We start from the raw sequence: 25,707 nt of genomic DNA on the forward strand, positions 1-25,707 counted from the left end.
GACTTGTGATATTGTGTCTGGCTGCTGACCCTTCGTGATCAAACCAGAAAACAGAAGAGAAACAGGAACAACACAGCGCATATTGATGTTCAGCATGCAAATACTTATCCTACAACTGCAGATTCACTTAGCATCTGAGAGAGAGTGACTTTCTCTGCAGCCCTTCTGAATACCAATTGATTGGTTTGCCTATAAAAAAAATCAGCCGACCTGAGACTTTCACAGACATATCAGTTTTGGCTCTTATATCAGCTGATGTATCAATATTGGGAATTTTTGACTCCCGAATATTGTTATCGGCACTGGCCCCAAAAAAATCCATATCAGCTGGGCTCTAAAGAACATTAGATTATTTATATGCTGCCACTTGCATCAGTGTTCAGTAATTTCCTGAGTGTGTAAAACAAACAATAAGAGTAGGAGTGTAAGCACTGTGGGCAGAAAATCCCACAAAAAGTACAAGCCCCTACCTGCTCAGTTAAGTAACCTACACAGCCGCTCCTACCTTCCTACCGGATTCATCCTGACTCACCTATCAAAAGGTGATAAATATGAACCCAGCGTACCATGAATCATATCTGACACAGGCTTGATCACACATGTACGATCAGGAATGATAAAACAGAGAAAATATTGGTAACTTCAGTGATATGTTTCCTCATGATGAGTCATTCCTTGTTTCCTAGGTGCCTGGCACTCTCTTGACAGCTCCAAACATTAATTCCAACACCTTGGGCCTTTTTCTTTTTTTTTAAACAAGTGCTGTTAATTTAGGAAAGAGCTACACAAAATGAAGTCTGCTCAGTACATTTTGCAACCTTTTCTTACGACATACCCATATCTTACTTGGCAAGGTCTAAAGCACATTCTTGCTGATTTCTCACCTGTTTTTCCTCACTATTGCTTGAACCTGTTACTATTTGTGGATTCACTGACCAGAGAAATTTCATCTCCCACATTAAGACATGTAACAAGATGGAAACTCCTTGTTCCTAATTGGCAGACAGAAAAAAAACAACTTCAAACTGGCTCTCCAGCTGACCGCTAATCCGCTAACTTATCTTTCAGAGCCAAGGGCACAGTGTGTGACCCTGTTTCCCTCGGGGATAAAGAGAGAATCATGTTTGCACTACATCTTAATAAAGGCCTTCCGCTCCTCAACATTCACTCCCCACTTCCGCACCCCTCCACAACCTCAGGCCACTCACCTCCCCCCACAGGGGATTTTGGGAGAGGGAGGTGTTCTTGTGCTGATCCCCATGAGAAAAACTCCTCCTTACCTGGCATCGCTGAATAGCTGACCCCCCAGGAGGGCAGGAGGCGCAAGCAATAAGGGTGCCGCAGAGGATTAAGCCCAGTCTTCACAGACCATTATCAAACAGCATGAGTCAGAACACTGGTGATTAGACACTGAAACGTGGATTTACTTCTTATCCGTTGATGAAGGAAAGAATTCAGATCACTTCAAGAGTTTTCTTTGAACTTTCCTTGATACTGTAGGTATAGAATGATTTGATTTCTACCTGCGTTTAGCCTCACAACAAACCTTCAATCCTGTGTTAATAACTAGCCTGAGAGACGGTAAATAAATCACAGTGGACAACAAAGACTGACACACACACACACACACACACACACACACACACACACACACACACACACACACACACACACACACACACACACACACACACACACACACACACACACACACACACACACACACACACACACACACACACACACACACACACACACACACACACACACACACACACTGAACTTGCATTCCACACCGACAGTCAAGGTCAAACTGTTGTGCTGGGAAGTTTTGGGGGAATTCTGATGAGAGTCAATAAATTTCAGTCATCTGTGTGTTATTAAATATCAGAAATTCTTGTAAATGTTTTTGAAATGCTTGTGTAAAACTCTGAAAATGTCTGACAAAAAAGCAGCATAAAAAGTTAGGCAAGTCTTGCAAAGTGCTCGCGTCAGGTTCTCGGAAAAAACACAATTGAATCAATCAACCTTTTATTTACGCATCAACAGAGACAGCAAAGGACAAAACCCCCTCTCAAGAATTAAACGTACAATCTGTAACTTTGGCCGCTAGGAGTCTCTCAATCAAAACAATAACAAAGACTAGTTTGATGACATTGTGAAGCAGCGTGGGATCATGGGAGATGTTGTCTACACCACCATTGCTGATGAAAATCTACCTGACTCAGGCGCAAATCATGTTCACAGATGAGTATTTAGGTTTTATTCACGTTATGCAACAAGCGGCAACGATGCATTATGAGTGACCAATACAAACATTGGATGGGAAAATAAGCCAACTGGCTAACTGGGTAGTAGTGTGTTTTTCCTTTGTCTTAGGTCATTTGCACTTTAAGTTATATAAGAGACAGACAAAGCAACAGGTAAAGAGGATATGATGCAATTAAAAGGCGACCAAAATGAAACGTCCCGTTACCTCGAATAAAATGTTGGATTTGTCAGGGTTTGAACATTTTTGGAAACCTTTAAAAAACGAGATGTTTCAAAGAGGCAGGATTCTTAATGTTACAAATGTACAAAACATAAAGCTCAGTTTTAATCCTGTAAACCTCCCCTGTGTCGGACCGTGGCTCTTAAAGGATCCAGCCGTGCCAAATGACCTCAGTGCATTGGCATGTGATGATCCACTTAAGAAACTCCTCCGTTAACAAGCCCCCCCCCACCACCACCACCACCACCACCTCCACCAAGAACCCTTCAGGCTGTAGCAACACTGCCAGCTCGTGATCTATTCAAAAACTCACATTTCCTCTGGACAACACACACCATCTGGGCTCCGAGGTGCGAGTCCATTGTAAACTTTACCACCAGTTTGACAGTCTACAACCAAACTGCGCTCCTGTTAGCGCCTCTCTGCAGAGTCCACACAGGCTGGTGCGGGACAGCTGTGTGAAGTGGAGGGAGGTCAGAGGGGGGGGCACTTCATTTACTTCACATTTAGCTGTTTATCACATGCAGCGTTATAAAGGGTGTGATGCTGTTCTCCCTCTAGTTTAGGCCTTATTAACACTTACTTTATACTTGCTTTGGCACAGAGCAGTTCTGTTTTTGTCCTGCTATAATAAATTACACGCAAGAGCATTAATTACACAAACCATCTTCTGCAAAAACATGTAATTACCATCACGAAGCCATTATTGTGTGTAGCATCATTTGTGCGCTGCTTGCTTGCGAAACCATCAACTGAATGTTTTGTGGTGTTATTCAGGAAGACGATAAAGAGTTTTATAGACTCAAATGAGTTCCTAAGAGGTCATCGAACAGGAACACCCGCAGCAGAGAGCCTGTAACTAATGTGGGTAATCCACCTTAAGAGCTCTATAAGGAGGAATGCCATTGTAGGAGCTGTAAAATAATTTACATTGAAATAAATTATTTTGTGACGGGAACGGGAGCCTGAGCTAAACAATGAAATGAAGCACAGTGAAGGTAGGAGCTGTATACATTCTACTACAATTGCAGCCATGTTATGTAATGACTTACATAAACCTGTGCAACTTGAGCAAGACGCTGCAAACATGGAGGACGAGGGACTCTCTGGAGTTTCAGCTGAGTGTCAGTGCATGACTTGAAAACTGAACAGGAGTGGATTCAGGCTCACCTGAGGCTGCTGGTAATTAATGCTATGGGCGATTAAGCAGAGAAAGAGTTCCAGTCAAGAAGTTCCATTAACAAGCCCACTCAGAGACGCAGCCATCCCTGCCATCATCTATCTGTGTCCACAAGCCTCTGCCCACTGGTCTGGAAAAGCTGCAGTGAATGGAGATGATCCCTCAGTCCCCCCCCAGAACCCCTTTAAAGCTGTACAATCTGCACACGCAGCTACATTCCTGCCTGAGGTTAAGTAAGTCAGCAGGAACCCTTATCTTTGAGAGGGCCGCCTCAGGTCTACTGATGCCTTAAGTCCCTACCACTGGATTGACAACCTAAGCTACATCCATACCACTTCGTTCTAATTAGAAACTCATCAACTCCGAAACGGATACGCCTGGTGTCCACACTACTCCGGAGGGTTCAAGCCGCTAAAAGTTTGAAATTGCTGCTTGTCCTCACAGGCTGCATTTTTGTCTCGACAGGCAGAAACTGAGATGTTTGGAAACAATGACATAGACACTCACAACCGCTTGCTGATTGGGTCTATGCAATCCCGACGTAGCCTCCACGTAATTGTCAGGCCCCTATCACATGACCCCCTTCCAAAGGAGGAAAACAACCGGCATCAGCCTCAGCTACCAGTGTAGAACACAACATGGACAATCAGTTACAAGCGTTGCTGACCCTGTTGTTTTTGCTAACAGCTGTATTTAACAGCCGTTAAATTCTGCATTTGCCTACATGCATAGGAGATTATCTATTCTTCGAGCAATTCCTGTTCACACTGGCACACGCATATGTACCTGGGTGGTCACAGGATATGTGTTGGTATGGACGTACATTTGTTTTGGTAACATTCATATATTTCACATGTGGGACACAATCATTATAATCACGCAGGTTCACATTCCACCATGGTCATGAAAGTTTAACTTTGGTGGAAATTATGATGGGTCTCATATACTTTTCCTGTCATCCAGATTGGCCTGGAAAAGTATTTAGAAAGAACAATGGAAAAAACACTTTCCGCAGCTGAGAAGAACACCTGGGTAGATCTTGGAGCACAGCCCAAATATTATCCTTCATGCTGGTTTTGACTGATCATGCCTTGCGATGCCCAAATCCTTTTAGTGGTAAAAATAATCAAAACACTTAACTTAAAAAATCCCTGGGCCCTTCAGAGAAATTTGAGCTGGACCACAACCGTGTCATTGTTTACCTTGACCAGACAGGGGGCTTCCTTTCACCATGTGCATTCCCCCCGCCTGTTAACCGATTCCAATCATCACCTCACCTAGATAGCGCACTACCAGCAGCCCTGCCCCTTAATTACCACCCATCCATCCAAAGCAGGAGAGCGAGGTCAGTCACACATTAACTCCAACTGGTCCACAAACAACAGCACTGAAAGCTGCAGAGGGTGTTCCATCAAGCCAAGGTGATTTCGTGCTCCACATCTGAGCTGCAAAATGAGCTGTGAGACTGTGATGTCAGCGCAGAATGGCCTTTAGAGGAAATAGACAAACAAATTTCCATGAGGGCGGCACACGTCTCCCAAAGCCAAAAGCTTCTCCCGGCCAAAGCTGAACCAAAGGGACAGGCGTACGGGAAAAAGGGAACCATTGACACATTGGTATTCTTCAGCCAAAGTCGAAGCCCAGTGCCAAATGTGTTCAGTGGAGAGAGGAGGCGTGAGGGGCGCTTGGGGGTTGAGGGACAGAGCAGGCAAAGAGATACAAAGAGTCCCTGTGTCAATGCAGTGGCTCTGCGACTGAAGATAATGAACGCTAAAATAATATGTAATTTGAGTGGCCCCCAGCATACAAGGTCAGCACCGCTGGCTAGACTAACCATCTTGGCTGTCGGTGATTCTGACACATTCTGGTTGGATGTGCGAGTGTTCAGGAGTTTCAGTTGTATGAGGGGGTGTTGGCCAAGCTCCACAGACACACAAAGAGCCTCTCTGCCAGCTGGGACTGTAGGAGGGGAGTTCATTGCTCTCTCAGCTCTGCCTCCACATTTCCTCTATTCTTCAATTCCAGGGATTTTTCCATTCACTTCTACTGTACTGTGTTTCTTCTGTGTTTCTTCTATGTTAGCACAGTGTCCCAGCTTTCAACCAAACCCACCGTCATTGTAGAACTCCTGCTCATTAAATCCCCATGTCATAAAACTGGTCAATTCATAAACAGCAATTACCAAAGCATGGATTACACTGGTTATAATGGCATTGACCTTACCTTCCCCCATTGGGCCCTGGTGGAGAGCAGAATGGGACCCCTCTGGCATGGCACTCAGGCCTCTGGAGCTGACAAAACAAAACATAAAGGTTCAAACACAACCCTAGCAATATATGTCCAGACTTAGTAGTGACAGCTTTGAAATACTTTTGATGATTTCAAAAGACACTTTTGGTTTCTCTACTCATGTTTTTCTTGACTGACCCGGCTCGTGGAGAGCAGAGACAAGGTCTTATATAGAGCTAAAAGGGAAATTCTTCTCATTCCCCTGGTTGCTGCTCTGCATTAGCTCATGCCGACCACTTGGTAATGTATAGTGTAAGCAAGTTTGAGATATGAAGCAGCTGACTGTGATATAAGCTCATGCTAATCGGTAGAAAAAAAGGGAAGGAGTGAGAGTGAGTCCAACTTGCCATTAATGGGCACTTAAGAGATTTAGCAGCTACAAAGTAAATATTAATGGATTTGGGAACCTCTGACATTTGAGCCATATAAAAACAATTGACCTCCACCAAGAAGGCTATGTTTTCACTCCTGTTTGTTTGATGGTTTGTTTGTTTGTTTGTTTGTGAGGAAGAATATGCAAGAAAATACTCAACATAAACCTCCTTCATTGGTTTGGCAAATGTTATAAACAAATCCACGTCCACATCAAAACAAGTCTCTCATCATCAGTGTAACTGTCCAGTGAGATAACAGTTTCATGCCTGGTGGCATGTATTTTTGTAATCCCTCATGCCAGGCTGTGGTTCTATTAATGATGAGATATGTCCCCTCAGAGCCGCTATGCAGCCAGTTTCTCACATCACTGCCTCCCTGGCTCCTTAACATGAGAACTCGTCTCTGTGTGATTCCTGGTGAGCCTCCGGCCTTTTAGACATCACATTCTTGGGCCAGCTAGATCAGAGGAGCAGGAATTCTTCGGGGATTAGGATGGGCATTGTTCCTAGTGCGTTTGCTGGCCGCTGTGCCAGACTGACAGTCAGGCCAGCCGAGGCCAAGCAGAGTCCGCTGCCAAGAGGTTCGCCAATTAAGATGTGCAGGCATGCCAGGAGCAAAGTCACAGAGCTGGTTCTGAACATTAAGACCACTGGTCCCTGCAGCTGCAGCCTGGACTGACGTAAAACTTGTTTACTACACACGAACCTCTGCAGCCACAAAACCTATTTTTTTCTTCAGCTTAGGGCAAAGCAAAGCACACGAGTCAGGGAAAAATCTGTCCAACGTATCACAATGACATGAGATTTTTTTTTACTCGTACACAAATGATTTTTGGTTTGCAAGGTCTCTTTGACTATTATTGCAAGCGTTTTCAGACATGAACTCTGGAAAATATCCAGAAAATTGGGTCTGGACACTTTTTCTTTCACATATGAAGAACGGAGCAGCAGATGGAGTCAGACGCGTTCACAACAACAGGAAAGTGTCAAGAACATTCGGACAAGGGAACGAGTGGCACCTGGCTAGATCATGCAGGACGCAGGACATAATGTATAAATTCCGCGGTGGAAATCACATGTTTCTGTTAACAGCACATTGACATTGCTGCCGGCCATTATCACCTTAAGCTTTCAAATCTCTTCTTTCCAAGTTGACATCTTCTCCTTGTATGACGCCTCTTTTTCCTCCTGAGATAGTTTTTTTTTTTTTTTTTCAGTTTTGTGTCACATGTTAGAAACGTCATTGACATAAACTCTTAACCTTTCCTGCTGTATTCTCACATACATTAACATGGACATTTTATCTTTAAGAGCAAAAGGGATAAGAAATTACTATATGATGTTGATTTATGCTTCTGCAGGTCTTCCACGATGGAGATTCCTCAAAGCACCTTTGATCGAGCTTGGTTAATTGATTTTCAAGTGGTGGGTTAGTTTGGGAAAACCCTTGACAAGTGGTGTTCATGTTGAGGGGCAGGCTTTGAAATGGTCTCAATGAAAAGTGAACTCATAAAATCCTCTGATAATCCTTCCCACTATGAGCTCTGAGCTAACCGACTGAGCTTACTGACCAGACCAAAACTATGCTAATCTTCCTTTGGTCAATGAGAGACTAGACTAGGAATAATGGGCTCAATCCTAGATGCACTGTAGACATCTGGGCCTTAAATGTGTTTAACCAATGTCTTATTGAAGGTTGCAGGTGGTAAAAAATGGTTTGGTTGGCGATAATGAAATGTTGAAAATGTCTAACAGGACATTTTAAATCCGTGAAACCAACAATCATAACACTTCTAGACAGAATTCAACAATCGTAAACCAACATTTTTCCCTCCTTTTTTGCTGACATACAATAATTCCAAATCCGTGTTTTCCTAGAGAGGGGGCACGGACAAATTTAAGATCCTAAAGAAAACACTAAGCACAGACTAACATTCATACCAAACTCACCACCTGTGCTTGAACTAGCTGCCATTTCACACAAATGGGGGAGCATTTGGTTCCCACAGCTGATGACTGCATTACCCGCAGCATGAACCTCCCACATGGGAATCTGCAGCTTGCCCATTTAATTGAAGGCAGATGCTGCAAGAGCCAATCTGATGGTTATTAAAAGACCTGCAATGGCTCACTTCTTCAGATGGGCTGATAAACTTCCTTGTTCCTCTAATCGCCGTGGCTTTACACTGATCCAGGCGGTCGAAGCCTGAATTCCTTTCTTTAAAACACAACAAACAGATGATTTAGAGGAGGACAGATGCTGACCGAGATACTGCGCTCATGCAAATAAAGAGAACATTTATTCTGAGTCATCACCACGAACCTGTTAAAAGACAAAATACGCACGAACACACAGATCCCTTGAACCGAGACCTCAGGCCTGACACGTTCAAGGAAAAAGGTCCTCGGGGAGTGATGAATATCTGCAGTATTTTTCACCACTGACAGACTGTCAAGGTTATAGCAAGAAGTGAAACCACGGAAAATGTGTAGAAAGGAAGCGAGAGAGAAACATGACTTCTGCTATCAGGTAGACATGTCACTTTCTCTGTCTCTCCAGGAAGGGATATACTGTCACAGACAAGTTGGAAAGGATGTGAAATCATATTTAACCAAGAAGACTGCTGCCAATAATGGACTGTATTTACATTTAAACCCTGATGTGTTATTCCAACAGTCTCCAAAGAAAACACCTGTCCAGATTGAACTATTGCAAAGTGATTTATGTGCAAAACTGATGACGTACAGTTTGGACCCACAATCAGAATCCAAAAAAGGAACTGAATCAGCCTTTTGTGCAGCAATTAACAAGACAAAATGTTTTCTTTTCCTCATGCAGAACAATTTGATGGGACTAGAGGCTAAAAATAATCCATACAATTGCTGCTGCGCTTCTCTGTCACAGTAAGCGACCTACCGCATCACGCCGCATTCACTGCCTGTCCCAACAAGGCCCACGGGAGTCTGAGAGCATGACATAAGTCCTCTGGGACGTCTCTACTCAGACACGGTGGAGCGGATTTCTTTAGGGACACCGTCAGTCTGGACGGATGTTTATGTTTAGAACAAATAAAAATCCAATTTAGCCTGGCAGGCTGAGGTCCAGAGTCCAACGGGCTAACCAAGAAATAGAGTCTTTATTATTTCAGCACTGGTGCCATGTTTATTTTGCATGACCTCTCTCTTACCCTCTACCCTGACAGAAAATACCCCTTGACAAACAGCTTTTCTGTGAGTGCCCTCTTTCCCACATCACTGCTGCAGTTTGTCCACTGACACACAAGCCTTGAGAGACTAACAGCTTTTCATTCACTGGGGAAAACAATAAAGCCCTGACAGTCTCTCTTCATCTCAATTAAATACAACAGCTCCAACAAAAGGCGCTGCCCTAACCCGTGACTTCCCGCAGACGCGCAGAGTACGAGCCTCTTATTTTAGTCCGCTGCATTTTTCAGCACGCTGTTTAAGAGTGGACAATAACCGATCCACCCCTATGAACACCCGCAGGGCACTGTGAGGAGTTTTGCCCATATGGTGCACGTACACACCCTGGCCCAAATAGCCCGTAATGGGAGAATAATTGTTCCCCGCTGTGCTGAAAAGAAGGAAACAGCTATTTTCACCTCCACGCCAGTGACCTATAACCACCAGAATGCTTACCTGGCAAGTGAAGTTGGCAAGTGCCATCTTATTTGGGAGATGATATGAAAACAGTTCCAGAGTTTAAAAATCTTTAGTGTTGAACAACCGGGGGGTTCGTGGTCCTCCATAGAGTCCTGCAGTGTTTGAGGGGGGAAAGCAGACACCGAGCCTGGAAATAGAACTTTCAGTGAGCCTATTTAAAGGTGCATTACACCACATCTGCAAACAGCTCCCCCGTGCCTCCGTGAAAGCTCCTCAACATCATAACAACAACAATTTAAATGGCACTCTGTAGAACGAACACCTCCACCAAAATCCCAACAGTCCACTTACATTCAATCAAGCCACATCAAATTGCACACACTCTTTTCAGACACCCACCGAAGTCTGGACATCGCCCTGAAATTTTCCAGAGGGGCCACGCAAATGTCCGAGTCCATTGCTCAGGACATTTTCCCGAAATTTTTCTGCCAGCCCCCTATTAAAGCGTCAACAGGAGGATTTACAGTAGGCAAGTGGGAGTGTTAATGAATTTTCTAACACATGATGGATGCATACATACATACAGGTAGAGGAGGCCTACAAAGATGTCAACTTGGAAAGACTGAAAGATTCGAAAGCCTTTGGTGTGCTGTAAACAAAAACATGTGATTTCTATGTCCTGTCACCTGCATGCTCAAGCCAGACGCCAACCCGCATCTGAATGTTCCAGACATTTTCCTCTTGCTGTGTTCTTCATGTGTGAAAGACAAACTGAAAAATTTCTTAAACCAATTTTCATGTGTGAAAACAGTCCCCTAAATATCAAGATCCATGCTTTATTCCCTGGGAAATTGGTGAAAATGTAAAAAAATAAAAATAAAAATAAAATAAATAAACAAATCCGGCAAAGTGATCAATATTCCCATATCCATCCCTTCTCCACGTCCCTAATTCACGTCAAATGTTAACAGGCTCTTTCTTGGCCCAGTCCCATCCTTCCACCAGTTTCAAATATCTGTTCAGTACTTTTTTGTTTAATCCTGCTAACAGAGAAACAAACAAACGGACGGGGGTGAAAACATAACCTCCTTGGCGCAGGTAAACATTCTGACCTCCCTCTGGTGTCTGCTGAATCACTTATGGCACACACTCTCCACTGTCAAACAAACACACTGTGTATATGGTTCGAGGTTTAAAGCTGACCTTTAACTCTCACTGTGAAATCCGAGCTGTGACTTGCAAAAGCTTGAACTTCACGGTCCCTTGAGATCCTGGTATCTCCTAAGCGGCATTAAAATCAGTGTTAAACCGCTGCATAACAAAGAAAGTGACGCTCGGATTCTGCAGCTCTGGTAATTTTAATCACAGCTGCAGCATACCAAGACTCAGGAGGAAGAATCCAGGAGCCAAGTCTGTGATCCAAGACACACTCGGGCTGTTTCCTGTCTGGACCACCTGGAAGAGAGCGTTGTTCCTTGCGTCGAAGCAACATTTATCCTCAAAATGAAGTTCAGAGGTTATTGTGTTGACGGGTCAAGTGAGGTCAGAGGAGAAGAAAATGAAACTTTTCACTGGTAACTGATTGATTTCCGTGCCATTCTTCCCCAGCAGCTGGACGGGGCGAAGTCACTGACCTATGAATAGCCTGCATTTAAAACCTCACTGAGTCTCAGTGGGGCGCTCATTAGAAAAAGACAATCAGGGCTCCTGGGGGCCAAGTATGGACACCATAGGGGGCTGGTGGAGGGGGAAAGAGGAAATGGCAAAATGATTCAGCCGCAGCATGGAGGTGAGTTTGTGGGGGGGGAAAAAGTCTCATCCCCCTAAAAAAAAGACAGGAAAAGATAAACTGCAGCAGCTGATCAAAGTCCAGTCAACTGAGAGAGCAAAGTCAAACACAACTTATCTGACTGAAACTCCTGCTCTCTCTCTCTCTCTCTCTCGATCTGCCGGACCTGCAGCCCGCATGTCATAGAAACTACATAGAAATACTCCTCACATCCGTGTGCAGTGAACACGATGAGGCTTGTGGGGCTCATCAATGCATGGAGGTGCGTTTAAGTGCTTTGAATTTGCTCCAAAATGGACAAAATAAAAAAGGTTCTGTGTGGTTTCAATGGTTTGTTTTGGTGGATGTTCCTTGTAGTTAACGAAAAGCAACTGAACACACAGAGGGGACATCCACTGTGTGTAGCTACAGCACCAGAGAGCTGCTCGGACCTGTTATTTACCTGTTTTCACCGCCAACGCTCACTCGGCTAACTCTCGGGTGAAACTTATCAGAGGAACTTCACGTACCGAGATTCGCCGAAGTCTTTCCCCCTGGTCCTCGGCGGATTGAAAAAGGTTTTCCCCCGGTGGTTTTCTTGGTGTGAAGCGTCACGTTACTCCGTCACTTTGTTCATTTCACATGGTAGAAGCCGCTCACACACACAGACACACACAGAAACACACGCACACACAGGTCAGGTCAGCAGCTCGGACTGAAACTCCGCTGCTGCTCCAGGATGATGCTTCTGCTCTCTGCTGCTGCTGCGTTCACGTCCCCGGGAAATATGGGAACTTCAAGTGAACGCCTCAGGAAGAAAAGCGACACTCCTGGGATTCTGAGTCAGAAAAGAAAAATATGTTGGTTTATTGCTCCAACTGCACATTCTGTGTGGTTTCTGAATGTATCATTATTATTATTATTATTATTATTATTATTATTATTATTATTATTATTATTATTATTATTATTATTATTTGCTGTCCTTTTTGTATTTGTATTTTACTTGTGTCGTTTAGACATAATACTATAATGTATAATTAATTAATGCTTCTTTTATTCCCTGTATTCTATTGTTGATACTGTAATCTTGGAGTAAGCTGGTACAAGAATTTCCTTTGGGATTGATAGTCTTATCTTATCTTAGCTGGTCTTGTCTTGTCTGGTCTTGTCTTATTTAATAATAATAATGATAATTATCTATATTGTTTTATTGCCGAGCCCTATTGTGGCTCATCTGGACTGGAAATGACAAAGAATACTAAATAAAGATAAAGATCTTTATAGGGTTCTTTTATTACTTTACTTTCTGTCTAATGATAACACTGGTTAAATAATGATCGTTGTTGGTATAAGATGTATTAAGTTTAATTTACAATTACATTATTATTATTATTATTAGTAGTAGTAGTAGTAGTAGTAGTAGTAGTAGTAGTAGTAGTAGTAGTTTTACCATTATTGTTATTATTATTTATTTTTTTTTTTTTTATTAGTAGTAGTAGTAGTCCACTAGTCTGAAAAAAAGTCTACTTTACGAGGAGTAAATGAAGGCAACAAAGCAGCGCCTGTTTTTGACAGGCCAGTGTCATTTCAGTGAAAGACAGATGTGTTCCCACATCCTAACATCTGGATCACACCGCTTGGCCTTTTACTCCAGTATAGTTTCACAAACAAACAGAGAGCAGCTGATTATTTTTCACTATAAAAGTAACTTTCCATGTGTGTGCGAACCAATGACAGGCCTGTGAAAGGACATAACAAACTGTCACCCTGACAATTACATTTATGAGGGTCAGCTCGGCAGAATGGTGGAGCTCACAATGGTTGGCTTCAGTGAATCAATTGGTGGGTGATACTTTATATGCGGCTGATCACATAGAGAGGGGCGCCTTTGCTTTGGGGGTCTTTGCCCTCCTCCTGGAGATCCTCCCCATGAGGCCTGTGTTTAGAAAAGGCAATGTGCTGCTTGACTTCAGTCAGTGAACACAATGTGGAAATGGACATTTAATTGTTCTTCGAAGGCGTATAGGACTGAACGTACTCCAGTAAAATGTGCAAGTGAGATGTCTCGATGATTATATATATATATATTTTTTTTTTTTCTATTAAATTGAAAAGAGCAACAAATTATGAAAAAGACAAAGATGTTATAATGAACGAAATGAAGTTTAAGTAGCTTTAGGTAATTTGAAGTGGCTGCTAAGGCAGAAGATTTGAACAATCTAACGAACCAATATCGCCATCTGCTGGTGTAAACATGGTAATGCATGTGCCCTGTGTGTGGGTGGCGTCTTCCTGCCAGTGAAACTCCAATGTTAATGTTAAAAGAAAAAAAATATATTCATGTTTTAATTAATTAACAAACAAATAAATAAATTGTCAAACAAATAATTAAATATCAGTATCTGCACAGTCAAAACTTTTAATAGGGAAGTGGTGATGAAAGTCGGTATCAGGATTACAATGTTGTTCTGCTACTTGACCACATGGTCACAGGGGTTGTGAATTCAAGTTTTCAATCTGTTACTTTAGGTGCTTTCGGGAATGAGCTCAACATGGGCTCTCAGACCTTGTTACTGTGTTGTTAGAGGCCACAGTTGAACCTGCAGCTGTGGTTTAGTCTAAATCCAGCTGCTGATTCCTGTAGAGGTCATCCACAGGCAAGCAGTCATAATAATCCAACTACTTTATTTTTGTTACATGTAGTTTTGTTGCTAATTTTGCAAATAAATGTTGCTAGTTTATTTTATTTGCTTTTTGTGCCAGACTAGAGGATTTCTGATTATCTGAGTGACTGACTAAAGAGATCACTAGTGACTCTGCATGAAACAAACTCACAACCAACAGACATAGAGGAAATGTGTAGGTAATGTAGGTTATTGTTAATGTCAACAGAAAGTGTGTGTGTGTGTGTGTGTGTGTGAGAGAGAGGGTGGGTGTATATAGGCTACTGGAAAAGCTACACTTGAAATTCCAATAACAAAAAACAACCTGTACTTATGTGGCCTATGAGGAGCTTGGATAATAGCTGTGTGTTACTGTAAATAAAAAAGGGATCTGTCGCCTGAGGGAGGTTGACGATAAGCAAAAAAACCTTTAGCAGACAGGCTTTGTCTTATCTCTGTCTCGGCCTCACACAAAATGTGAAAACATCAGCTGTTTGAAACTAGACATGCTGAGCACAGACTCACGGATCAGTTCATGTGTCAAGTTTGTGCGCACATACTTACAGGGCGGATATTTGTGTTTTGGTTAGAAATATTAGAATCCCAGAGGTCACAGGAGAAAGAGCCTGGATGGTATCAGAGCGGCTGTCTTTTATTTGTCTGGGAGATAAGTGCAATTCGTTTGAGCTTAAGAAGAAAACATAATGAATCATAGCTAGACTAAGTACTGTTTAAACTAAGTACTTCTTAAAATACATGATAAACCTTTGTGAGGCCACAAGAACAAACAGTATGACTAATATAGGTAAGTAATAAGTGGGTCGCCACTAACCAGATGGTGGTAGTTAGACCCCAGGCACCTCCAGTCTGCATACTGAAGTGCTCTTAGGCAAGATACTGAAGCCCCGAATTGCTCCTGACAGCTGTGCCAACAGTGTACTATAGAAAAAGTGTGTGACTGCGAATTGTACTTTATTTGTATAGCACTTTTCTATACAAGTAAGAAAATGCCTTACAACAAACAATATGAAACTCACAAACATTTAAAGTAATAATAATAAAGATTATAAAAGCCATAGAAATCATATCAGAAAAGCTTCTTTTTTTTTAATGAAAATATATCTTAAGAAGTGAGATAAAACAGGTAAAAATCCGTTTAGTTGTAGCAGCAACAGCAATGAAGCTGAAAGTGTGTGAAGAACTGCGGAAGTTATCAATCACACTTAGGTGAATAACAACTTAAAAACTCCAGGAAAAAATGACCCTCAAGTACATTTTGGGTTAGATTTTTATTTAGTATAAACATCACAATGCTGCTTACGTCGCAGAGAATCAAATCAGGTCATATGTACAAACATTTGATAAAATGTTGAATAATCAACAGGAAGGCTGCTTTATAAATGTATCAATGTGTTCATCTTATTCTAAAAACACTTTTGAGAAATCAGACAAAAATAATCTTCTCATGTAAAATATCACTTTCTCAAAACTCTACGATTATGTACAACATTATGAATGAGCTGTATTTGTAAGCCAGTGTAACAGTGACGTATGAAACAGCAAAATTGAGAAGGTGGCGTGGCAAGACCTCAGTATATTGGAGGGATTATCATGTGTCATTATAAATTCCGAAAAACGCTAAATAATCTGGTCTTTTACTTTAGAGTAACAGACCAGCACAGACCTGCTGACAGTTCAGGCATGAAAACTGACTATTTTAAAAAGAGGTATTTTTCTGGCAACTATCAGATCATGTCATAGAAGCGACAGAACATTAAAATCAGAACCTATTGATGGACTGTATGAACTGTATGATATCCAGTGATAATCTAACTCCTCACTAATGAAAATCCTCCCCTTTAACCTGAGTACACACAGTTTCAAACAACTCACTCCAACAGGTCCCTGCATTGAATACAAGCTAAAAGTCAAATCATAAGACGTCACATTTCATCACTGACGACACTCTGGCTTCAGTGTACTTCACCCTTAAAAAAAACAAAACAACATCCATTATATGGACGAAATAAAAACAGATCCCCTCCAGCATTCAAACTTAGTCGACGGATATCGTCTGAGTCTGTTCAGCTTATGACCGGGCTTCGGCAACCAGTGTCATTCTTCACCGGGACGGGGGGGTCAAAGGTGAGGGCTGAGGGTCAGATGGGCTTGGTGGTGGCGTTGTAGACCAGATGCTCTCGGTCCTCCATTGAGGTGACCGGGGCGGTGTTGACGGGCACGCGGTGGCGCTGTACTGACTTCTTCCTTCCCTTTAAGAGGCAGTACACCAGGAGGCCTAGAAGGATGACGATCGCCAGACCCAGGACGGCAGCAATTGCAATGATAGCTGTTGAATGAAAGAGAGTGTACCTTTAAAATGGGTAAAACTAAAGCAGATCACTACATCAAAGTCTGCTTTGACCAACTCCGTGAACTGGAAAATTGCGCTGGAATTGGAATGAAACTTGGATGACATTATTGAACAGCTCGTACCCACTAGAAGTCAAACACCTGGTGGAGCAGATAGATTTTAGGTCGACTTATACCTAACTATTAAAGTTTATTTGACCAATAAAGGTGTAGAACATTAAAAAAATGAAGGTGGTATACCTGGCTCACTCTCAAACACCTGCTTTTCAAACGCCGCCTTTCTTGCGAATATGTCCTTTTCTGAAAGAGAAAGACAAAATATATATATATTCATGAGTTTTTCGCAGAACACCACATGTAAAAAAAAGCATTGAAAGAATTCATTCAACTGCACTCGACTGTGGAGGGAAATTAAAATCGACAATAACGTATAATTGTTTGGGCCACAGAAACAAGCCGATATGGTTAACTTGTTCAGGTGCAGATTTCTGCGTCCAGAAGTCGTGGACCAGTGTCAACATTCGATTGAACTCAAGTCCAGCATTCACCCTTTGGCTCCATTTTGTTCTCCACCAACTGGTGAGGCAAATATCAGGCTCAGCTAAGAGCTTAAAGTTCACCAGTGTGTTGTAAACTTTGTCTTGTTCCAAAAAACATCAGCGATAAAACCAGTGACTGTGAAGCAAAGGTGTGAGTCATGAAAAATAAACAGGTTCCTATAATCTCAATAGAGCTACAAGCAACTCCATTCCCATTGTATGTATTAATATGATCCATTATGAATAGGGCCTGTAAAGACATTGATTAAAGCAGCTTTATGTATTAATAACTCACTGCATTTGCACAGGCCATAAAAGTAAAAATACTTTTTCCCGTGCTTTTCCCCATGCATTTTAAAACTTTGTATATTAGTTTTGTTTCTGTGTCAGAATATTTTTTTCCCCCCCAGACATTATCCGGAGTTCATGTCTCAAACGGCTCGAGTGAACTCCTCGTACACTGTTTTTAAAAGTCAAGGAGAAATTTGACAGTTTGGAGAGGATCGGGAAAAAGATGCCATTGAGGAAACTCCTGGTGGAAATAGGATTTTAACTTACCAGGATACAAATATTGGGGTAAAATACCTTAATAACAACCCACCTGTAACACCACGGCAAACTTTCTTGCAGGCCTCCTTAGAGTCAAATCTGTTCTCAGTCCCCTGGCAGCCGCCGTAGTTGAAGCGGAAGCATTCCTTTTGAATGGGGTTAAAGTACCACTTAGTGATACTGTCCCTGCAGCTTCCTGTGTGGGGAGGCTCCGTGCAGCGCACTGTCAACGACAATAAAATGAACCGGTAGGGTGAGATTGTATGCAGCGCTAACAGCTCACAAGAGCGTCTTTAATTTTTTTCAAATTTTAAGAAAGAAATTGAAACGTGAAATGTTGTGTGTGCCAGGGACAAATCTACTAAAGTTCAAATCACCTTTTTGCTCATCCACTGGAATCTGGAGCAGTACCTGAAACTTGTTGTCCACTAGAAGCACACAGGACACATTGAGAGTTAAAATCAGTCCCTTATTATTTCTACATTTCTAATTCCATGAGTCTGTGTTAAGATAAAGCCTAGTTTGCAAAGTCGCTGCTCACAGTCTTCGCACTTCTGCTCATCTGAGCCGTCGCTGCATTGTGGTGTTGCGTCACACTCGAGGCCTGGATCCAAGCAGCAGCCGTTGGAACAGGTGAATTGCTTTGTGGAGCAGGGAGCACCGCATTTTTCTCCTGTGGCACACAAACACAACAGGAAATGTCACTTCGGAGTGGCAACAATCAATATTTTTATGTTAGCAATGTGCATTTCAACAACATTTCACCTTTTCACTATATCTGCATAAAAGAGCATTCCCTCTACAGAATGCTCTTCACATGCTGTATGATTGTCTGACCTTCCTTTCAAGGAACAAAGCCTACTTAAAAGACTATAGTTCTCAGATCTATTTTTTTCAGACGCCTCACCAGGTCAAATATCCATCACAGACCCGATGATGAGCATCATTAGCAACAGGAGATTTTCATCATTTGCTTTCTTCTTGTTTAAAAAAAGATGATGTGACAAATATCTGAATTCACCTACCCTTAGGTGCGGGAATTGGTAAACCTCGACCAGATATGGCACTTTTCTCTGAAAGATAAAACAACAAATGAGATTAAAATTCAATGATTTAAAAAAATGACATGTTGACACCATCAAAAAAAACAATAAGACTAATGTTATGTTGTCATTTTGTTATACATACATATATATGAATACAATTTATTAGATTAAAATAATATATATTTAAATAATAATATATATATTATTAAAATATAATACAAATCCAAGCCGTTTTGTTGTTTTAACAAAACTAGACTAGCTTTCCATTTCCCCCCATGTTTCCATCTTAATCTGGGGGTCCTGTCCGGTCAGCTGCCTTTTTTTTGGTTAAATAAATAAATAAAATAAAGTCGCTTACTAACAATAAATATGACAATTTGTTGATTTTCATTTCCTAAGCTTTTTTGAATGTGCTCGAACAAGGAACAATTTTCAAAATATATTCCATGATGTGTGGCTTTGCTCAAAGCTATAGAGCTAACAGTGAATAAGGAATGACTGAAAATGTGCACCTCACTGAATCAGGAGTTGTGCATGGATGTTGGACATATAATTGCCAGGCGCCAGAATGACCCCTGATTTAGAAAAACCCTAGATCCGCCACCTTAAAGCTATGCTACGCTAACCATCTCCTGGTTGTAACATTACATTTGACTTTACATACATGACGGTGGTGACGTTCTTCTTATCTAAATGCATACTGCTTCCCAGAGAGAGCTAAATAAACAAAAGATATAGATACCTGAGCCAAAGCAGGCTTTCGTGCACTCATCCATGGACAAATAGTTGTTGAGATTCTCCCTGCAGCCGCCGAAGGTGAAGGCCTCACACTTCTCCGAGGCGGCGTTGTAATGCCATCGGGTGAAAGCACCACGGCATGGTCCCATCTTCTTTGGGGCCATACATTGTACTGGTGAGACACAGAATAAAAGGATCAGAAATGCTGCTTGTGCTTCCTGAAAATCTGCAAAAATATTTTTTGACACATTTAACAATCCCTGTTTTCATCTGTTTGTTAGCAGAAATACGCAAAAACTGCTCAACCGATTTCCATGGCATTTGTTGGAGGTGTGGGGCATGACTCAAGGAGGTAGCCATTAATTTTTTTTTTTTACTATCTTTTTCATTGTGAAAAAATGGTGTTTTGCAGCAGTTAGTTGATTATTGTAGAATAGATCTTGGCGAAAATAATCAGCCCTGTTTAGGAGAGTGATATTTATGAGTGAATGCAATGTGTGTACAAAGTGCAAATCCAAAATGAAAAAAGCTGGATCTAAAGAATTTAAATGTGGTTTTAATCAGGGGCCTCTGCAAGGTAATCCCGTTACTGAGTGCCGTTCTAGTTCAGACTATTGATGTCCATGTAAACACGTCTAATTGTTTTCATGACCATGGCTCAGTTTGTGTTGCAACAAACTCAGTCTAGTGAATTGTGAAATCGCCCCAACACTAACTATTTGCTCCCTGGTGTTAATCTGACGCTAAAAGTTGTCAGCTAACTAGTTTTCCTCAGAAATGCACTAAAATACTAATGAAATATGCATCAGATATCCTCACTGGACACTTAACAATGCACCACAAATCCAAAACTCCGGTCTCATATCCGACACCAGCTTCAATGAGAAAATGATTTTGTGTTTTGTCTCAACTTCCTATTCTTTGTGTCTGTCTCACGAGTATCCAGACACATAATTATACATGTGGTTTTCGTGTATAGACAAATGCAACTGAGAATAAACAATATGCGATTCAGCAGAGAAGTTACAGAGGTACAATATGTACTGTTGATTGTCTGTATATGTGGCTGATGATTCAGCGCCCACATAAAGTACACATATCACAAGGCAACACAACAACTGGAAGGTGCTCTTTTCATCACCAAGTTCTCACATTACTATCACGGACTGTCATTTATGAATGAGTTTATTCAAACCGGTAATTATTGTGGAGTAAATGTGGCAGCTCCGCTCGCAGCCGTGCTCACGCGTGAAGTACATTCCTAACTCCAATAAGGACAAAGGCTGTTAATGGGTAACTGAAACACCAAAAGCTTAAAAGTCTTTCATTGTCCCTCTGTCAACCAGAAACCAACAGATACAAACTTGAGCTTAAGAAAGTGCTTTCAAAAAGGAAGAAACTTTAAGACTTTCAATCACGTTTAATCAATACTGAAGAGGATCCCCATGTGACTGGAGTTTTCCTGTTTGTGTAACTCAAGCTGAAACCAGACGAACAGGTTTTGTGGGGTCGGGGGTGGAGAGAGTGGGACCGCAGCAGGGTAGAAGTGAGAAGAGAAAAAAAAAAAAAAACACACCACCAGTTGACTCAAGCTTTGCTTTCTGTAGAAAACGTGCCCAGAGACATTCGATGTGGATTTCTGGGTCGTGTGAGCAAGGGAAGTGAAACTGCAGGGATGTATAAAATAAATACAACAAAAAAAAAAAAAACCCGCTCTTCTATGAAAAAGACACACTTGGTTCTAAAGTTCAGCTGTTTTTTTTTTTCTGTCAACAAAAGTCAGATCTGGTTCAATCTTCTTATAAAACAAGCTTTTATCTCTCCATCATCTTCATTTGCCGTTGCGACATTCAGGCAGTAGGAATTAGGCGAACGTGCCTTGACAGGTTTGAGGACAACTAACATGGAACAGCTCATGTGACAAAAACGCCAAACAATTCCAGGTAAACCGATGTGGTTTGTTTCCTTTCCAGCTAAATCCTCTTGGGGTAACGAATAAAACGTTTTGAAATAACACACTGTTTTTCCGGAAACTCCTATTTTAAACGTTAAGGAGAACATAAGGATTTTACAGCGTTTTTAAAGAAATCTAAGAACCACATGGAATTATCATGTCTTGCTTATGGCCCAACACTAAACATGAGGTGACTCATGTTTAATAGTGAAACTCTTCGGTCACATACTTAACTTTGAGTCTATATTTGCAGAGAAACTAACGAAACTACAGCAGCCAACTCTGATATGAGATTTGATCTACACGCTGGGATTTGCATGTGTGTTAGAGTCATATTACTCATGTCCTGGTCAACAAGACGGACGCTTTCAAAGAAAAATGGAGGAAAACAGATGAAAGAATATGTTCAGATGATGTTTCTATCAGCCTAGATACTCACGCTCAGACTGCTCAGGAGTCAGGACCAGAACAGTGACCTTGATCGAGTCCGATTGGCCGATAGTGTCCGTGACGGTCAGCTGGAACTTGTAAACCCCAGATGTCAGATTGGACACGATGATCTGGTCAGTAAAGCTGGTTGTCTACGAGGAATCAAAGAGGACAGTGTTGCAGAATTACTACTGGTCCAAACTGGACTGTAGAAAGCCTGGCCTTGCACTGCGGTCCCGTCACTTACCTCAAAGACTGCGTAAGGATACGGAGACAGCATTTGCCATTTGTAAGACGCAATCCCGTTGTCATCTTTGCTCTGTATGCCATTCAGTGTCACACTGTCCTGAGGTTGCACCACAAGGTCCAGGCCTCCGTTGGCCACTGGTGGACGGTCGGATTCATCTGGGGTGACAAAATTGGATCAGCGCACATCACTTATAGACAACCTCTACGATAACTTACACACAATGAGGAGTCATTTGAGAACACAAGGTTGCAACACAGGAAGAGGCAGAGGTAGAAACAGAAACCTGAACCACTACACCAGGGGCCATGGCGGCCTGGCGTGTGTGAACATGCTGAAATGAAGGCTGTTGCCCTAATTCTGTGACCGTGGAACAAAATGCTTAAACAAAGACCATGGAAAAACAGGGAAATAGATTATTAGAAAACACTGACAACAATGACAAAGGATCTGAGCCAATATGATTCAATTAAGTGCTATGCCCAAAACTTTAACTTAACTTTATAGATAACTGACTAGATACAGTGTCAAATCTTCACCTTTAACACATGTTTCTGCTGAAAGGAATGATTATAATAGAATCCACAATGATTCAAAGGGCTCCCTCCTGACAAACTTTGACATGCATCAATGTGGAGCTGTCTGGAAGTGTAATTTGGAACAGTTTGGATTCTTACTTGGAGGAGTATCCACTTCCAGATAGCTATCATACAGGGTCTCCAGGATGTAGTTTGTGTATCCCTTCTTCCTGACGAAGCGGCAGGCGTATTTCTTCTTGTAGAGGCAGTCAAACAGAAAGCAGGATTTCACCAAACCTTCATCGGTTGCCCTCTGCATGAAGGCGACGTTGCACCTCGGATCTTTGCAGCAGGCGCCCACACAGTCCCTGATTCGGTCCAGCCTCGGCGACGAGATGAACGTGGCTCCGGCTTTCACGGACTCGTCTGTGTCGAGGACGAAATCCTCTCTTCCGCCCTTGAAATTGGCCAAACACTCCTCTCCGGTCTCCTGCGCCCCGGCGAAGCGCAGCAGCAGCGCGGAGAGCAGGAGCGCACACGCGCCCAGGGGTCCCGTGGGCACCGGAACCATGGTTGAAATGGTCCTGTCTGTGTTGACCACACACACAAAGATCACCTGGAACAGCAGTGGCGTCAGGTGAGGTAAAAAAAACTACCGCTTAATATTAATTAACTTCTCTGTTGAGTGTTTAGGCCGCGAACGGAAAAAAACAACACTTCTCCTCCTCTCGAGTAACAACCTTCAACTAAGTATGACCTGAAAGCGACTTCCTGAGCAGCACTCAGAGGTGATCGGTGATCGGTGATGTTCGCAGAGTCCGTGCACACCGAGCTGATCCTCAACAACCCTGAAACTGTCCCCGGGACGATCCTCTGCTTTGATGTCGACACAAACCTAAACCACCAACGACGTCGGCCCAGGTGACTCACCTGAGAGATACAGGAAGTGAAATTCCACTCCTGACATGCCACTCCCTGATTATACTGAGACTGGCTGAGGCTTCACACTCCGCAGCTTTGTGAGTGAGAGTCAATGTGTGAACCTCACTGTTAAAACACGGACATACTTACATAATTATGTACAGTCATGAAGTGTCTGTGGGCCTTTCATACAGCTTTTAATCTCCTTACTTTATAATTTTTCCACTATAGCTGTCATGATGTATTTCCCCTAGAAAAAAGTAACCCTGCACTAACAAATTCTATAAGCACAATGTAGAATAATAAAATGAGACAAAAATGTAACAGCTACTTGGGAATAATAAAACTGTTTTTACCCAAGGGAATAGTGGAAAACATGGTTTATAATAAGATTGATAAATATGATTTAATTATGTTGAATACTCAAGTGTAAATAAAATAAAATAATCACTTTGTTATACCAGATAGATAAGTACAAATTATTACCTTATAAGAAATGTTTTTAATTTTATTTACTTTCAAGCAAATAGCACCAACATTCTCTAAAAAGACAATGATGCATATGAAACACTATGATAATGAGGTAAAACAAATCTAATTTGAACAGAATTCTGACACATAGGCAAAACAAAGTAAAAGTACAAAGGCAGCATAAAAACTGGTGGGAAATCGAATTACCTGTAATCAGACAACATGGGAAGTTAGTTATTGCTGTTGTTGTTATTCGGCAAAAATACCCAAATAAAACCGCATTTATCTTGCTCGTTTAAACGTCTATTTATCATTTGCTAGCTTTAATCCAGAAGGTGGCAGTATAATCCCACCGACAGGTAAGGAAGAATCTTCAGGGTGAACAAAGTATGACTCATACTTTCGCCTAATGAAAGTATGTGTCATATAGTATATGTATAGTACAGTATAGGATCATTAACACAAATTATCACTCAGATCCTAAGAAACACAATGTTGTTGTGACAGGAGGTGATACTGAGTTGGTTAAGTAATCACATTGCAATCTTGACGTCACCCATGTACCGATCAACAACCTGGGGAGAGGCAGGAAGTGGTGGCTCTGATGAAATCTTGAAAATTTGCTGTTGTTATTTAGAGTGAATCATATTTCCCAACAAATTTTGCCAGGTAATGATGCCTTTGGGGGAAATGAGGGAAGTAACCGGATAATGAAATCTTCACTCAACACTGAAAACAAACCACCAGACGTCTAACTCATCCTCTGCTTGTGTTTTCCATTCCTCTGTCCTAGAATGAGTCACCCAGCCAGGTCTGAGGTGAGGAGGCCCAGTGCACGGCTCCAGTCCACGTCCCACGTTTTAGACAAGCCGGCGTTGCGGAACCAAGTAGCCTCGGACGAGATGAATGAATTTGTTTGCCCAGAAAGGTGAGCTGCAGGAGCCACTCAATAATTCAGCGTTTGTAACAGACGGTGCATCAGTGGGTGAACACGCGCAGCTATGGCTGATTGATTGAGTCCCTGCCAAAACAAAAAGCTGAACCCCATCATTCATATCGTAATAGGATCTGTGGAAACTCTGCGGCCTGTTGTCTCTGCTGTCTCACCTGTGAAAAAAAATTGGCACTGGGATGCAGAACTATGAATTTCTGACCTTGGGTTATGTGCCACTGTTGATGTTTAACTTCGCAAACGGCTTCCAGACGTTAAATTGACTTTTTAAACAGCCATAAACAGTGCTCTGCTAGTCATCCATTATGGATGGGTGCGTAACGGAGGACGCCAATTTGACTTCAAGGCTTATTAAACGTACACCTGATAATGGCTGTTCTGAAAGGACGCGGTGGCTATCACACTAGAGGAACCCTGGCTCACCTGTCAGGGGGACCCAGCCATTGTTGGAAGTGTTTGCGAACACAAGAGCCCTCAGCATATCAAACCCTGTTGAGTCTGTCAGCAGATAAAAACTGAAGACCCTTTTACTGAGTAAAAAAGATATGGCTGGTGTGTTGGTATGCAGAGGTGTCTGATGA

General features: G+C 42.1%; 2 protein-coding genes across 6 annotated transcripts in view; both read right to left on the reverse strand.

Annotated features, from left to right (window-relative positions):
* Positions 1-12,488, reverse strand: part of LOC118116258 (pleckstrin homology domain-containing family G member 3) — a 34,630-nt gene extending 22,142 nt beyond the window's left edge. For 3 of the 5 annotated variants that reach the window (XM_035167776.2, XM_035167773.2, XM_035167771.2), the window contains exons 1-2: positions 9,995-10,144; positions 5,895-5,962 (exon numbers count right to left, since the gene is read on the reverse strand). In XM_035167776.2, coding sequence (XP_035023667.2) covers positions 5,895-5,962; positions 9,995-10,104 — 178 coding nt within the window. In that variant the 5' untranslated portion in view covers positions 10,105-10,144. Of the gene's footprint in view, positions 1-5,894; positions 5,963-9,994; positions 10,145-12,189 lie in introns of those variants that run through there. The other 2 variants (XM_035167774.2, XM_035167775.2) reach the window with 2 other exon arrangements.
* A 3,178-nt stretch (positions 12,489-15,666) lies between these two features.
* On the reverse strand, positions 15,667-23,758 carry spint1a (serine peptidase inhibitor, Kunitz type 1 a). The gene is made up of 10 exons (XM_035168929.2): positions 22,942-23,758; positions 22,265-22,422; positions 22,028-22,169; positions 19,639-19,806; positions 18,876-18,923; positions 18,392-18,523; positions 18,228-18,278; positions 17,903-18,073; positions 17,003-17,062; positions 15,667-16,739 (listed from the first exon to the last, which is right to left on the reverse strand). The coding sequence occupies exons 1-10, from the start codon at positions 23,351-23,353 to the stop codon at positions 16,552-16,554; spliced, it is 1,530 nt and encodes a 509-aa protein (XP_035024820.1). The 5' UTR covers positions 23,354-23,758; the 3' UTR covers positions 15,667-16,551.
* Positions 23,759-25,707: the final 1,949 nt, after the last annotated feature.

Source organism: Hippoglossus stenolepis, chromosome 10 (assembly GCF_022539355.2).
Source record: "Hippoglossus stenolepis isolate QCI-W04-F060 chromosome 10, HSTE1.2, whole genome shotgun sequence".
Taxonomy (NCBI): domain Eukaryota; kingdom Metazoa; phylum Chordata; class Actinopteri; order Pleuronectiformes; family Pleuronectidae; genus Hippoglossus; species Hippoglossus stenolepis.